The 13896-nt window shown below is 42.7% G+C and overlaps 1 protein-coding gene across 1 annotated transcript in view; it reads left to right on the forward strand.

The window, feature by feature from the left end:
* The window catches only part of kynu (kynureninase), a 207809-nt gene that overhangs the window by 107447 nt on the left and 86466 nt on the right, over nucleotides 1–13896 (forward strand). Inside the window, exon 7 of the mRNA XM_038789947.1 lies at nucleotides 189–263. Within this exon, the coding sequence (XP_038645875.1) occupies nucleotides 189–263 (75 nt within the window). The remainder of the gene's footprint in view (nucleotides 1–188; nucleotides 264–13896) is intronic.

A 13896-nucleotide genomic window follows, 5' to 3' on the forward strand; every position in this document is an offset into this window, starting at 1 on the left:
ATGCTTTATTACAAGATCACCCAGTGTGCATCTCATTACCAATGCTGTTTTTGGGAGGAATAGCAGTATGATTGATATAACGGTTCAATCAGAGACCATGGAAGTAGCTGAAAACTGACTATATTGATTTTTATGTAGTAAAAGTTAAAGTCTGCAAATCATTAATTACAACTTTCATTCTTTCAAAGTATGCCGTGGTGTCTCAAATCCAGCTTCAAGGACTAGATCCTGAGAAATGCTTGCTTTTGCTCTCTCCAGTGGAGGTTTGTGTCAGTTTTGTATTGATAAGTTGATATCCCTTTGTGCGGTATATCATTAGTTGATAATCCTAACAACACTCGCAAGGCATGTACAATTAGAATACATTTATACATTTGTACCATTATTTGGTTCTTTATGTTCCTTTGTTTCAATTATTACCAGAAAGAGTTATTTTGGTGAATCTGAATTCTATATACAGTATTTCAATCCTATGAAAGCTCAATAATATTAAGCGTTAACCTAGATGAGCTCGCAAGCTTATTGTGGATTTAGAGAAAATGGGATAAGCTGTGACCGTATTGATACTGTTACATTGCTGACTGAATAAATCTCATTGCTTGGCTAAGGGTCGTAAACCCGAGGTCCTGAGGCCATTAAATGGTACTCAAGATGTATTATTTAAGCAATGCAAAGAGAACCAAACTATCCCCTGACAAGACTAGTGCACACACAGCGACCTCCCCTGTCAAACATTGAGTGCCACAGCTTCTATGTTTCCAACAATCTGCCCACAATTGCCATTAGTTATATTTCCAAGACATTCCAGAAGTGACTCACATAATTCCCCAATGCACAGGCAAACAAACTGTGCTGCAAAATATTTAGTGTCATTACTAATTGGGGACATCTTAATCATGATACTTCACAGTACAATTAAGTTGAAGTTGTGTAAAATCATATTTGATGTGCCACAACATCATTCAGTGCAGCAAAATGCAATAAATAGTCTCTATGTAAAAGAATAACAACTAAGTATCTAGAAAAATGGGATTACATACCTTTCAGCACAAATGAAGATTGTGATTAAATTAAAAGTTAAACAAAACTTCTGATTCCTGCACACTTGTCCTGTTCTTTATCAATTAATTTGACAGCCTGTCTGCCCCTGCAACTATGTAAGTGCCAGGATGCATTTTCCAAAAGATGGAAAGGATACTGTTTCCAGATGTGATAATGATCTGACAAGAAAGCTCTCCCAATATCATACTTCCTTCTTACAAAGGAGGTGGGTAAATTTATTGAGCCATCCGAGTAAAAAGCATAGTACTGAGTGAATGCTGCAGTGTTACCATTGCCACTTTCAGATGAAGTGTTAAACGGAGGCTCGATTTACAATAAGTGGATTTTACCTTCTGTCTTGATCAATATTTCTTACCCAGTAGCATTTTAGCTCTGTTTGCTGGACAGCTGGTTTGTGATGCAGAGCAAGGCCAACAGTGCAAGGTCAATTCCTGTACCAGCTGAGGTTATTCGTGAAGGCCATGCCTCCTGACTGATCACTGCCTCAAAGGGGAAAGCAGCCTGTAGGAGCGTTTCGAAGGCCCGAGTATTGAGCCAGCCTTCACGTGGGGTTCCGCCCTCATTGTTCGGCCTTAGCTTAATAAACAGAGCAGACACACAACAACCTGGATAAGATGGCTTTTATTATCCCAAGCTTGGCTTCGTGTACACGAGAGATGGACCTGGATAATGCCAAGATCGATCGACTAAACACTGATAAAAAAATAAATCAATTGTACGATTTCCAATAATCAACAGCCCACTCCAGTTGGACTTGATCCAATCCTTGAAGCTGCCATGTTCAAACTATCCAATTAAATTGTGACCAACCCATGATTTATCCCCATCCTATCACCTGTTGTTTACCAAAATCCTGTGTCCATTTTAAGTTGTTTTTCCTAGACTCTCCATCTTTATATCGCAGTCAGATCTTGTCCACCCATTGTTTCAGAGGGACAGGATGTCAGAACTGTCATCCTCTTTACTCCTTGGATTGTTTCAGAGGATATTGGGGGCCACTGATAAAACTTGTTTACTCTGTCCACTATGTCATCTGCTGACCACACATCTCGTGTGTCTCAAAAACATGGCAAGGTAGCCCATGGTTTTGAGACACGTCAAGCGATGTGGCCACTGCTTGTAGCCAGAGTCTACATGATTATCATTGCTATGTCCTAAAATACAGGTTTAATAGTTAATAATGATTAGTGGGTATACTTTCTATAATTAATCTCAATCCTTAATAAACTAACTTCTGTAGAACTACCCCAGTGGCATCCTAGCTATTCCGTTTTAAGAGGTCTCATCGCTGGATACCCCCTTCACAGCCTATGGTCATCTGGGACTATGGCAACATTTACTTTTTCTTTCTATAAATTTAGAGTACCCAATTATTTCTTTATCCAATTAAGGAACAATGTAGCATGGCCAACCCACCTAACCTGCACATCTTTGGGTTGTGGGGGTGAAACCCATGCAGACATGGGGAGAATGTGCAAACTCCACACGGACAGTGACCCAGGGCCGGGATTCGAACCCGGGTCCTCAACACAGCAGTCTCAGTGCTTTCCACTGCACCACATGGCGCCCTGCAACTTTTAGTTATTGCTATTTGAGGTAGCATATTGGTTTGAAAATTAGCTGCAATATTTGCTTGCTTAACAACAGTGACAAGATTTAAGTAACTCATGAACTGGGAGCAAGGAAGCGTTGAGTACATTTTTGAGATGGTTTGGTGGTGAAGCATGTGATGAAGAGGAGAAAATGTTCAGAGTGTTGAGGGAGGCAGGTGAGAATAACCTCTGCCAGGGGATATTTAGAGAGATGGGGAATTGAAGAGCAATACTGACCCACTGTTATTCTTATAAAGTAATTGAAACATTTTCTTCATGGGATCCTGGATCTGGCGATCACAATCTCCTCTCTCCAGACCTGGTGGATGTCAAGGTTGTGAATGATCCTCCAACATATCACCTCACATTCATCACTTTAGAAAAACCTTGAAAGTGGAATCCTGCTTCTAATTAATTTGTTTATAAATAAAACTCCTTGCAGTGATCTTCCAGAGTGGAATGCAGCCCTAATGAAGTGTCTTTCAGTTTAAATAGGCCTCTGATGGACATCCTGGCTTTACGCAATGAAAATAGGAAGGAATTCTGTTCCTGGTGGCATTTGATGGGGAGCCTCATCGTTCAAATTTAATGAAACCCCGAGTTAAATTAATCAAAACCTATAATTTCGGGAAGCAAGTGCATTTTATAATAATAATAATTTTTTATTGTCGTAAGTATGAAGTTACTGTGAAAAGCCCCTGGTCACCACATTCCGGCGCCTGTTTGGGTAAGCTGGTACAGGAATTGAACCCATGCTGCTGGCCTTGTTCTGCATTACAAACCAGCTGTCTAGCCCACTGAGCTAAACTGGTTATGAGAAGGGAGGAACTGCTGGACTTACTTCATGAGCATGAGCAAGTAGATCAAGTGTAGTTGGGGAACATTTCGGAGATAGAGATCATTGTATGGAAATGGATTTTAATAATTGCAGAGGGCGAATAACTAACTAAGGGAAAGCCAACTTCAATGGATTAGGAGTAGATACTGTCCAGGTAAATCAAAGGTTATCAGGCCAAACACTGTTTGAACAATGGGCTGCCCTTCGTGAAGAAAGTGTTCAGGCACAGACAAGGTATATTCCCATGAAACTGAAAGGCAGAGCAAACAAATCCAAAGCTCTGAGGATGACAAAAGAGACAAAAATCAAGATGAATAAGAAAACGTGTGCTTAATACAGATTTCAGATGGGTAATACAACCGAGAACCATGCTAATTGTATAAAAGGTTCAGAGGGAAAGTATAAACGCAAATAAGAGAAGCAAAGAAAGAGTATGAAAAGAGACTAGCAGCTAATATAAAAGGGAATCTGTAAGTCTTCTAAATGCATACAAATAGTAATAGGGTGGTAAAAGGTGGAATAGGGCCAAGTGACCACAAAAGAGATTTGCAAAGGAGCCAGAGAGGTATTAAATGAATGTTTTGCACCTGCCTTTACGAAAGATAAAACAGCTGTAAGAGGAGTTAATTTAGTCACCTGAGATTGATAAGGAGAAGGCATTGGATAGGCTTTTAGTTGATGAAACATCAGGGCCAGTTGAGATGCATCCAAGGATACTGAGGGAAGTGAGAGTGGAAATTACAGAGGCACTGACCATAGTTTTCTAGTCTTCCTTAGATTCAGGAATGGTGCCCAAAAATGGGAGACTTGCAAATGTTACTTCCTTGTTCAAAAATAGTGTCAAAATAAGCTTGGCAACTATAGGTCAGGCAGTGTAACCTCCGTTGTGGGGCAATAGTTAGAAATGGTAAATTATTAGTTGTACAGGACTACAGAACTTGAGAATGACTGAAAAAAAGAAACATGTTGATAATACGTCATTATGTCTTTCACTCATTTATTAGAATACCAATTGTAAAGGGAACAACAATTTGTGCAGCATGAGAAGAGAGTGTTGGTTGGTTGGCAAGTGCGCTCTGATTGGTGGAGGTGTTGCCATAGAGAATGCATGATGAAATATATAAAAGCCTAGAGTTTGCTTAATTTCAAACCAGGCAATTTTACTCTGGTCAAGGCATTGCCACATGGAATGAACTTTTTTTCTTCAATTAAACAAAAGTTTGGAGAACAGCCATTTCCTGGTACCTTCCCCATGACACCTGTTCAAATTTTGCTCTGGATTTAATCTGCTCTGTCATGATAGCGGTAAAGTCACCATAGGCTGATGACCATAGGCTGCTTTCCCCTTTGAGGGGGAGAGCTGACTGGTGATGATTTAACCTGAGGATCACCACACCTCCGGTGAGGGGCAAGGTTGAGACAGTGGGGCCTTCATGAATAACCTCAGCATTAATAGCATTCATATGACTAAAATGATGCATAAACATTTTTCAATTCATAGCAAAAGTAAAACATTGTTAAACACATTTTCAAGCAGGATAATGCCTCTTTCTTTGGCCAAGCTGCCACATTTGGCTCAGATTGACAAAAACGGGATACCACTAATGTCAAGCACCCCGTTGCCTCTGATTAATCTGTCTCATTTGTCACTCTGGAAGGCTAAAACAAACTGTTGACCGGGTCAGAAAGTTGAGTTGATTTTTTGACACCATCTCCCCTCCATTACAAATACTGGTTACTTCCACCCAAGCCCTGTTGACACATTAGTCTTCTTGTTATCTTTCACCAACACCCAAATCCCTAGCGCTTCCTCATAGCCTATAAGAGACAGAAATCCTTTACTGATATGAAATTTTGGGTATACACCTGAAGTGCCAAAACCTATGGACCACGTCCTGGAAAATGGGATTAGGTTGGGTCGTTAATTTTTCAGCTTGTGCAGACATGATGGGCAGACTGGCCTCCTTCTATGCCATTAATTTGTCAAAACGTTCTGAATATCTGAAAACGAAGAATTTGTAGGGATGTGGGAAGAAGGTTGGGGAGTCACAGGATGTGTTTGTACCTTAGGAGAGCCAGCATGGACGCAATGGGCCAAATAGGCCACTTTCTGTGCCATAACAATTCTATGATCCTGCATCAGTTTTAAAATTGTGCTTATTGTTCCAAAATCATCACTCTTCTGTCTTGTTATGGTCACATCATTTGCCCTTAAAGCTCATTGGAAGTTGGACACTTTGCTTTTAGAAATCAGCAGAGGGTGTACCTCGGCAAGATGGACTCCAGAGGGGTCAGGTGCCTTATTTTGTGGTTCCTTTTCAGATGTGAAATCAGTGCATATATACATATATCACTGGAAAGTCATTAAAATATAAAGCGGACTTCCCAGATGTTGATAACTACTTTCTCCGTTTCAATTGAGATGTAAGTATCACTGGCTATTAGACTTTCTGACCCAATGAAGATGGGATTTCAACAATACAGAAGGTTACATGAGGCTGGAAGGATGGGATATCATTTATTCCTGATTGTCTGCCAATTACATTCCCACCAACCCAGTATGTGGACAATGCAATACATCAATATTGTTGTAATTTGACCAAAATCGGCTGGTGATCGCCAATATCTTATTAATCCCCATAGATCGACAATGAGTCAATCTGGGATACAGAGATTACGTGGAGATTATCTCTCAACTGAAACAAGGAAGAACCTTGACTCAGAAGTCATCTTAGGCAGAGAAGTAGGACTTACCTGTCATAATATCCACTCATGTATATAATGAGGTGCAGACAGGCAGTGATTGACACACAGGATGACAAGTAAGCACACAACACAATACAGCCAATCATCAGACAGGACACTACCACTATAAAGCCAGAGGGCACTAGGTTTCCCGCTCTCTCTGGACCCAGCCACTGAGACAGTCAGAGTCCACGAGCTAGCAAGTGCAAACACCATGCGGTAGCTAGTAAGTCTGGTCAGGCTTGACCAACTTTGAATGGACAGCCAGAAGCTTGCTGCTGATTTGGGTGAACAAATGTGACTCCATAATCAGAAACCTCCAACCTTAATTTTTCTACAGTGCATCAATAGGAAATTCTTCAGGCCAACAACTTTGAAACTAGTGTCTTGCGGACTGATTAGAAGTGACTTTTCGTTAAGATAATTAAGTGCATGCTGCATTGTTAGAAATCACTTTTGTGTGTGTGTGTGTGTAATGAGGAGTGGGGATTTGTTGTGTTTACATTTCAGCAGTTGCGAAAAATAAACGTTTATCCTTTCGATTTAAACATGAAAGAAAGCCTGTTTCATTTCTGTTCTTGAAAGTCACAGCACTTGCGGGGTTAAATACTCATTCTCTAAAATAAATCTTGTTTTGGTTAGCCGAAAGTGAGAAAGGGGAAAAATTATCTCACATCTTTCCCCGTCCATAAGTCTCCAGAACTACCTCCAGTCTCCACTCACCAAACTCACTCTGGCTTTCCTGCCTCATCTGACTGTCAGTCCAGAGTCCTAGCCTAATGATCCAGAGACATGAATTTAAATGGCTCAAATGCAGCTGGGGAATTTAAATTAATTAAATAAGTGGAATAAAAAGCTAGCATCAGTAATGAAGACCATGAAACTATTAGATTGTTGTAAAAACCCATCTGTTCAATAATGTCCTTTGGGAAGGACATCTGCTGACTTTACCCAATCTGATCGATATGTGACTGCAATGTGGTTGATTCTTACCCTGCCCTATGAAGTGGTCTGGCAAGTCACTCCATTCCGCTGAAGAAGGAAGCTTATCGCTACCTTCTCAAAGGCAATTAGGGTTGGGCAATAAATGTTGGCCTTGTCAATGACACACGCATTCTGTGAACGATTAAAAATATTCAAAATCCTCCTCTGATCAAGGTTTTGGATACCTTGGCCCAGATTTTACTCACTGGGGAGGATAGCCCACGTTGGAACATTTTCCCAATCAGCAGATCTGCTTCAATATGAAAATGTAATTAAATGAAAATCACTTATTGTCACAAGTAGGCTTCAAATGAAGTTACTGTGAAAAGCCCCTTGTCGCCAGATTCCGGCGCCTGTTCAGGGAGGCTGGTACGGGAACTGAACCGTACTGCTAGCCTGCTTTGGTCTGTTTTCAAAGCCAGCTCTTTAGCCCTGTGCTAAACCAGCCACTCAGGGACCCATTACATGCAGGTTTCACTCCGGTTGAGGAGCATGATCTGGTCCTGCCTGCCACCTCTGGAGGCAAGCTGGTTAGAAGATATGCCATGGTTCTCCTGAGACTTCATCCCAGTTTTATAAAAGGCCCTCTCGCCCTCACCTGCCCCACCCAGCTCCATACCCCTCATACCACCCACATTACCTTCATAATGGCTCATTCCCCCGTGCCATCTCTTTCCCGTAATGCCACTTCCATCACCGCTTAACCAGTATCCAGTCTGGACAGATTTCAGGAGCCATGTGGAGCTGTAAAAACTAAACTTCTAACAATCTATTAGAGCTCTCACTCATACAAGACTTCAAAATGAAAAGGAAACATGCTAAATCCCCTCAGTTGGGCAATCTGTTATAAAAACGAATTTCTATTTATTGACTATATCAAATACAGTGAATCCTTTCATCACCTCTCAAAACTGCCTATCAAAATCTCAGCCCACTTCCCCCTTGCTGAGATGAATGCTTTTGGTGTATTTGAAGCCCAACATGCATTTATAATGATCTAGCTCTATTAACAACCCTGGGGAAATGTCAATAATAAAATCTATGATTCCACAAGAATAGATGAGAATGGCTTTTTCTGAACGACACCAAATTAACTGTCAGTCAATGCACTCCAGCAGCGTATGTTTTAAAACTCAAACTGACAGCCGCAGTCGAGATATAATTTTCATTTTTCAAGGGCTGAGGGTTTAAATAGCATTGAATAATAGCACTTAAACACACCTTATCCATCCTTCAAAAGCGTTTACCTCTCACCCATAAATTTGTGACTACCACACGGCAGGTTCAGGCACTTGGAACAGTAAAATTAGAGTCTGTTTGAAGGCAGCAATCATTTTAAATGGCTCTGAACCCGAAGTTCATGTTTCCCACCTGTGTGATTCACACCCAATTGGATATCTGCATCCAGTCCCACCATTTTTAAAGGACTCTGAACATCCAACCCTTCAATCATTCCTTACTGGCTCATCCATCTTCTAGAAGCTTCTCTACCATCATAGAATTTACAGTGCAGAGGGAAGCCATTCGGCCGATCGAGTCTGCACCTGTCCTTACAAAGAGCACCCTACTGAAGCCCACCTATCTACCCTATCCCCGTAACCCAGTAAGCCCCATTTAACATTTTTTTGGACACCAAGGGCAATTTAGCATGGCCAATTCACCTAACCCGCACATCTTTAGACTGTGGGAGGAAACTGGAGCATCCGGAGGAAACCCACGCAGACACAGGAGAACATTCAGACTCCGCACATTCAGTGACCCAGCCGGGAATCTAACCTGGGACCCTGGGGCTGTGAAGCAACTGTGATAGCCACTATGCTACCGTGTTGCCCATCGTCGATCTCCCCATGGGACTCGTGGAGTGCGGGCTTCCCAGTGTTATTGCCGTGGACAGAATTTGTACATGGTTCAATAAATCCTATTCCACTACCGCTGGGTTCTGCAAGTTACTAAACTGGTGATGAGGGCAGAAGGAAACTCCAGACTCACTTGAGGAACCGCGTATCCGCCCCAGATAAGTACCACCCACGGCGCATGTGGACATGAAAGTTCAAGATGCCACTGTTCGATAAGCTGGAACTTTTCAATGTAGGCCTAGAGGAGTGGAGCCAGCATGCCTAATGCACAAGGTACTTTTTCCAGGCTAACTTTATTTTGGGGGAAGATTTTCCCAATGTCACCCTTCTGACCACCTGCGGGATCCCGACCTTTGGAAATATATAAAGTTTCACTTACCTAGCCGCACCGGATTTAAAATTGTTTGACGAGCTGGTCGCGTTAGTAGCTGAAAATAATGACCCATAACCTTCTGTGATCATGTAGTGGTTTTACACGTCGATGCCATCTCCAGGTGAATCGGTCACTGACTTTTTGATCCTCCTAAGGCGCCAGGTTGGGTATTGTGAGTTTGCGCCATCCTTCTCCGAAATATTGAGGGATCGGATGGTTTGTGGGATAAAAAGACATGACCACTGAGAGGAAGCTGTTGGCGGAGCCCAACTTGGATTTAAAATAGTCCATCGAGCTATCGATGTCCGGTGAGCATGCAGAGAAAGGAGTGCAGGAGCTGCAGAGGTCCATGGACTATGACATTCATAGTTTGTTCCTGTCCTCCATTTCAAACTACCACTGCATAACCTGGCAATATCGGTCAGCTAGTTCACCTCTCAAAGGGCAACCCCCTGAGGCACATTCGCAGCTGGGCCAAGCACTCAGCAACCATTGCAAACCCTACGAGATATCTATTGTGAGGGCAAATTGGAGAGCCGACCACATTGTTAAATGTGTGGCTGGAGAACAAAGGATGGCGAGAACTGCCAGAATTCGGTGCAGAGAATGTCTTTCAAGACAGCCATCGAGATCACTGCAAGCCAGGGCCTTGCACGTGTTCCCCCAGACGTGGAGGACTGTTCAATGGCACTGAATTGCGTCACGGCCCGAAGATAGCACTGATCTGGGTCATGTTACCAGTAAATGATTATCCTGTGGTGATGGGATGGAATTGAACAGTGGAGCTGTCGTCTCTGTCATGGACCATCAGAAATTTCAACAACTTTGTGCAGGGATCATGCCACTGACCTTGTGTGACACCAAGGCAAGGTTGTCGACCTATTCCTGCGAGCCATTGAGCATCGTGTGGACCGCCGTAACTTTCGTAACACACGGCAACTGTTGGTCCATCTTCTATTGGTTGTGGTAATGCGACCGAGGCCCAATTGTGTGACTGGTCGAGTTCCCTTCTCAACTGGCAACAGGTTTTTTCAGATGGGCAATGGAAATCTGCACGACGTGCTGAGCAAATAATCCAAAGTGTTCCATGAGGGTCTGGGTAGGATGAAAGGATCCAAGGCTTGTATCTATATGGATCCTGGTTGTCAACCCTGTGGTGATATGCCGATGCACAATTTTGTATGTAGTTATCTATTAATGTATATAGTTATCGATTTGACCTCCAACCAGCAGGTAGTGATAGAGATTGACCATGTGACCTGAACTATCTGACAATTGATAGTAAGTTGTACTGGAGGTTAGTCGCACCCGAAGTAGCTCCAAGAGAATTCACTGAATTTGCTTACTCGTTACCGTTTGTGTCATTGTTCGTTAGTTAACCTTCCACGTGTTCATTCGGTTAATAAACTATCTTACTGGTCAAGGAAATAGATGTTCTAATCACATCTGTACTACAGCCACAACACAGAACATAACAAGCCCTGGTACTTTAGGGTGAGGCCTATCCCCTACATATTGCTTACTAAGTTTGGAATGGAGCTTCAGCGCCTGAAGGATCTGTGGATTATACGGCAAGTCTGTCCAACTCTCCAGCGTTTACAAGCTAATGGTAAACAGAGCTTCACGCCTGGACAAATACCCGATCCACCTTGATTGGATGAATTTTACACAAAACTATCTGGAGGATGTTCCTTTATGAAACTTGATATGAGCAACGCCTACTTACAGATGGAGCTAGATCCAGCATCCAGAAAATTAGCGAGCATAAACTCCCATCGGGGGTTATTTGAATACACCCATCACCTGTTCAGAGTCCCAGCTGCTGTGGTGATTTTCCAACGTGTGATGGAAAAAATCCTGCATGGACTGCCGAAGGTGGTCATCTATCTAGACAATGTGCTCATCACGGGCACCATGGAGAAGGAGTCAACCTGCACAAAATACTCAGGTAGTTTTTCCCAATGTGTGTGCCCGGCTGAAGATGAGCAATTATGTGTGCCGCACTAGAGTGGTAACCTACTTTGGATGCAGGATGGACAGCCATAAAAGGGGCCCCGACCCTGAAAAACACCACTGAATTCCAGTTGTTTCCTGGCCTGAAAAATTATTATGTAAAGTTCATTGCCAACCTGTCCACCTTATTGGCTCCACTCGACATACCATTGAAGAAGGACCAGAAGTGGTTCTGAGGTGCCTCCAAGACAAAGCATTCACCAGCATTAAAGAGCATTTGTTGCCCACACAGCTCCTCACTCACTATAATCCAGCTCGGCCGCTAATCCTACTGCGCGATGCCTCTCCTCGTGGCATTGAGGCGATGCTAACCCACAGATCTCAAATTGAGAAGGAGGGCTTGGCGGTAGTATTTGAGTCAAGAATTTCCACCTATGTTTATGGGAGGCACTTCTCTATTGTGACTGACCACAAGTCCCTGCTTGGCCTTTTTAGGGAGAATAAGTGAATCCCACCCATCGCATCAGCAAGAATTCAGCATTGGGCATTTCCTCTACTCAGCGCGGCATGGCGGCACAGTGGTTACATTGCTGTCTCACAACGCTTGGGACCTTTGGTTCAGATCTAATCTTAGATGACTGTCTGCGTGAAGTTTGCACATTCTCCCTGTGTCTGCGTGGATTTCCTCCGGGTATGCATATTTCCTTCCACAGCCCAAAGATGTGCAGGTTAGGTGGATTGGCATGCTAAATTGCCCCTTTGTGTGCAAACGGTTAGGTGGGGTTGCTGGGTTATGGGGTTGTTAATAATAACAATCTTTATTGTCACAAGTAGTCTTCCATGAACACTGCAAAGAAGTTACTGTGAATTTACACTGAAGTCCAGCACTGAGGAACGTCTTGTATTGTCATGGGCTTGGTGCAGTAGACAAGAAAGGTTACTGAGATTGTACATGTTTTGATATATAATGAGAGACTAAAGATTCCATGGTACTATTCAAAGAAGAACAGTGGGTCTTTTCCATAACTTTTAATTCAGCTAAAAAAAATTTACTCTTAATTCATCGCATGGAACTTAATATACGCAATATACATTTACATTCTCTTACATAGCAACCTCTGAATCGAAGATTAACACAATCCATGTGAAGTCCTTGATAGACCTGATAAGATACTGAATGAATGCAAATCTTTTCAGATTGCCTCGTTTCAGTAATCATCATAATTTAATAATAATAATAACTTTTATTGTTGCAAGTAGGCTTACATTGAAGTTACTGTGAAAAGCCCATAGTCGCCACATTCTGGCGCCTGTTCGAGGTACACAGAGGAAGAATTCAGAATATCCAAATTACCTAATAGCACGTCTTTCGGGACTTGTGGGAGGAAACCGGAGCGCCCCGTGGAATCCCACACAGACACCGGGAGAACATACAGACTCCGCACAGACAGTGACCCAAGCCGGGAATCGAACCTGGGACCCTGGCGCTGTGAAGCCACAGTGCTAACAACTGTGCTACCGTGGAGGAGTGGGCTTAAGTAGGGTACTCTTTCTAAGGGCTGGTGCAGGCACGATGGGCTGAATGGAATTCTTCTGCACTGTAAATTCTGTGATTCTATGAAACTCAAGTTTAATTTTGATGTTTCATATGTAATTTTGTTATTGGGCTTCAAACGTATTCATATCTGGCGAGATCTTCCGGCAGTCCACACTGTCTGGATCTTCCAGTCCCTTCGATGGCGCAACCCCCCACCAGGGTTTCCCGGCGACGTGGGGTGAATTCAATGGAGAATCCCATTGACAGCGGTGCAACCAGAAGATCTGGTCAACGATGGGCCGCCTCCCATCACTGAGAAACATGCCGTGGGGAGGCCAGAGAATGTGGCCGCCGTGTTTGGATAGTTTTGCGACTATTATTCATGTTTCACTTTAGTATCTCAATACATGGGCTCAGAGTTGAACTGGACTAATCAGACCAGGGAGGTAACCATTGTGTTAAATCCATTGGGAGCCCAGCTGTTAAAAGAGTACTAATAACTATGAATATGACTGAAAAGAGAGACTCTTTATTGAAGCTTTTCATCTTGCACATCAGGACAAACGCGAAAAAGCCAAGATTTTCAAATAATTAGAACAGTTTGTACAATGGATGTTTGCCTTTTTCCTGATCAGCACAAGACAAAAACCTTCACAAACGTATCTCCTATCAGCAATAATTTTGAACCTACAATTAGCAGGTCACTGCAAATTTATCTGATGCACAAATGGAACGGAAATACAAATCAGTTGATCGCACAAAGTTTGAGATATAACCTCACAGGTTCGTATTGTAACATAACATCATGCTGTTCACTTTCACACTGCATGTAAGATATTAAACTGTGCCCTAAATAATTACTATCCCTATATTGGCTCGGGCCACCTCGTTGGTTTTGGTACATAATTGGAAAATTTCAGCAGCAAATAATTAACTTGCGGAAGCCAGTGGTAGTG

Source organism: Scyliorhinus canicula, chromosome 2, assembly GCF_902713615.1.
Source record: "Scyliorhinus canicula chromosome 2, sScyCan1.1, whole genome shotgun sequence".
In the NCBI taxonomy this organism is placed as follows: domain Eukaryota; kingdom Metazoa; phylum Chordata; class Chondrichthyes; order Carcharhiniformes; family Scyliorhinidae; genus Scyliorhinus; species Scyliorhinus canicula.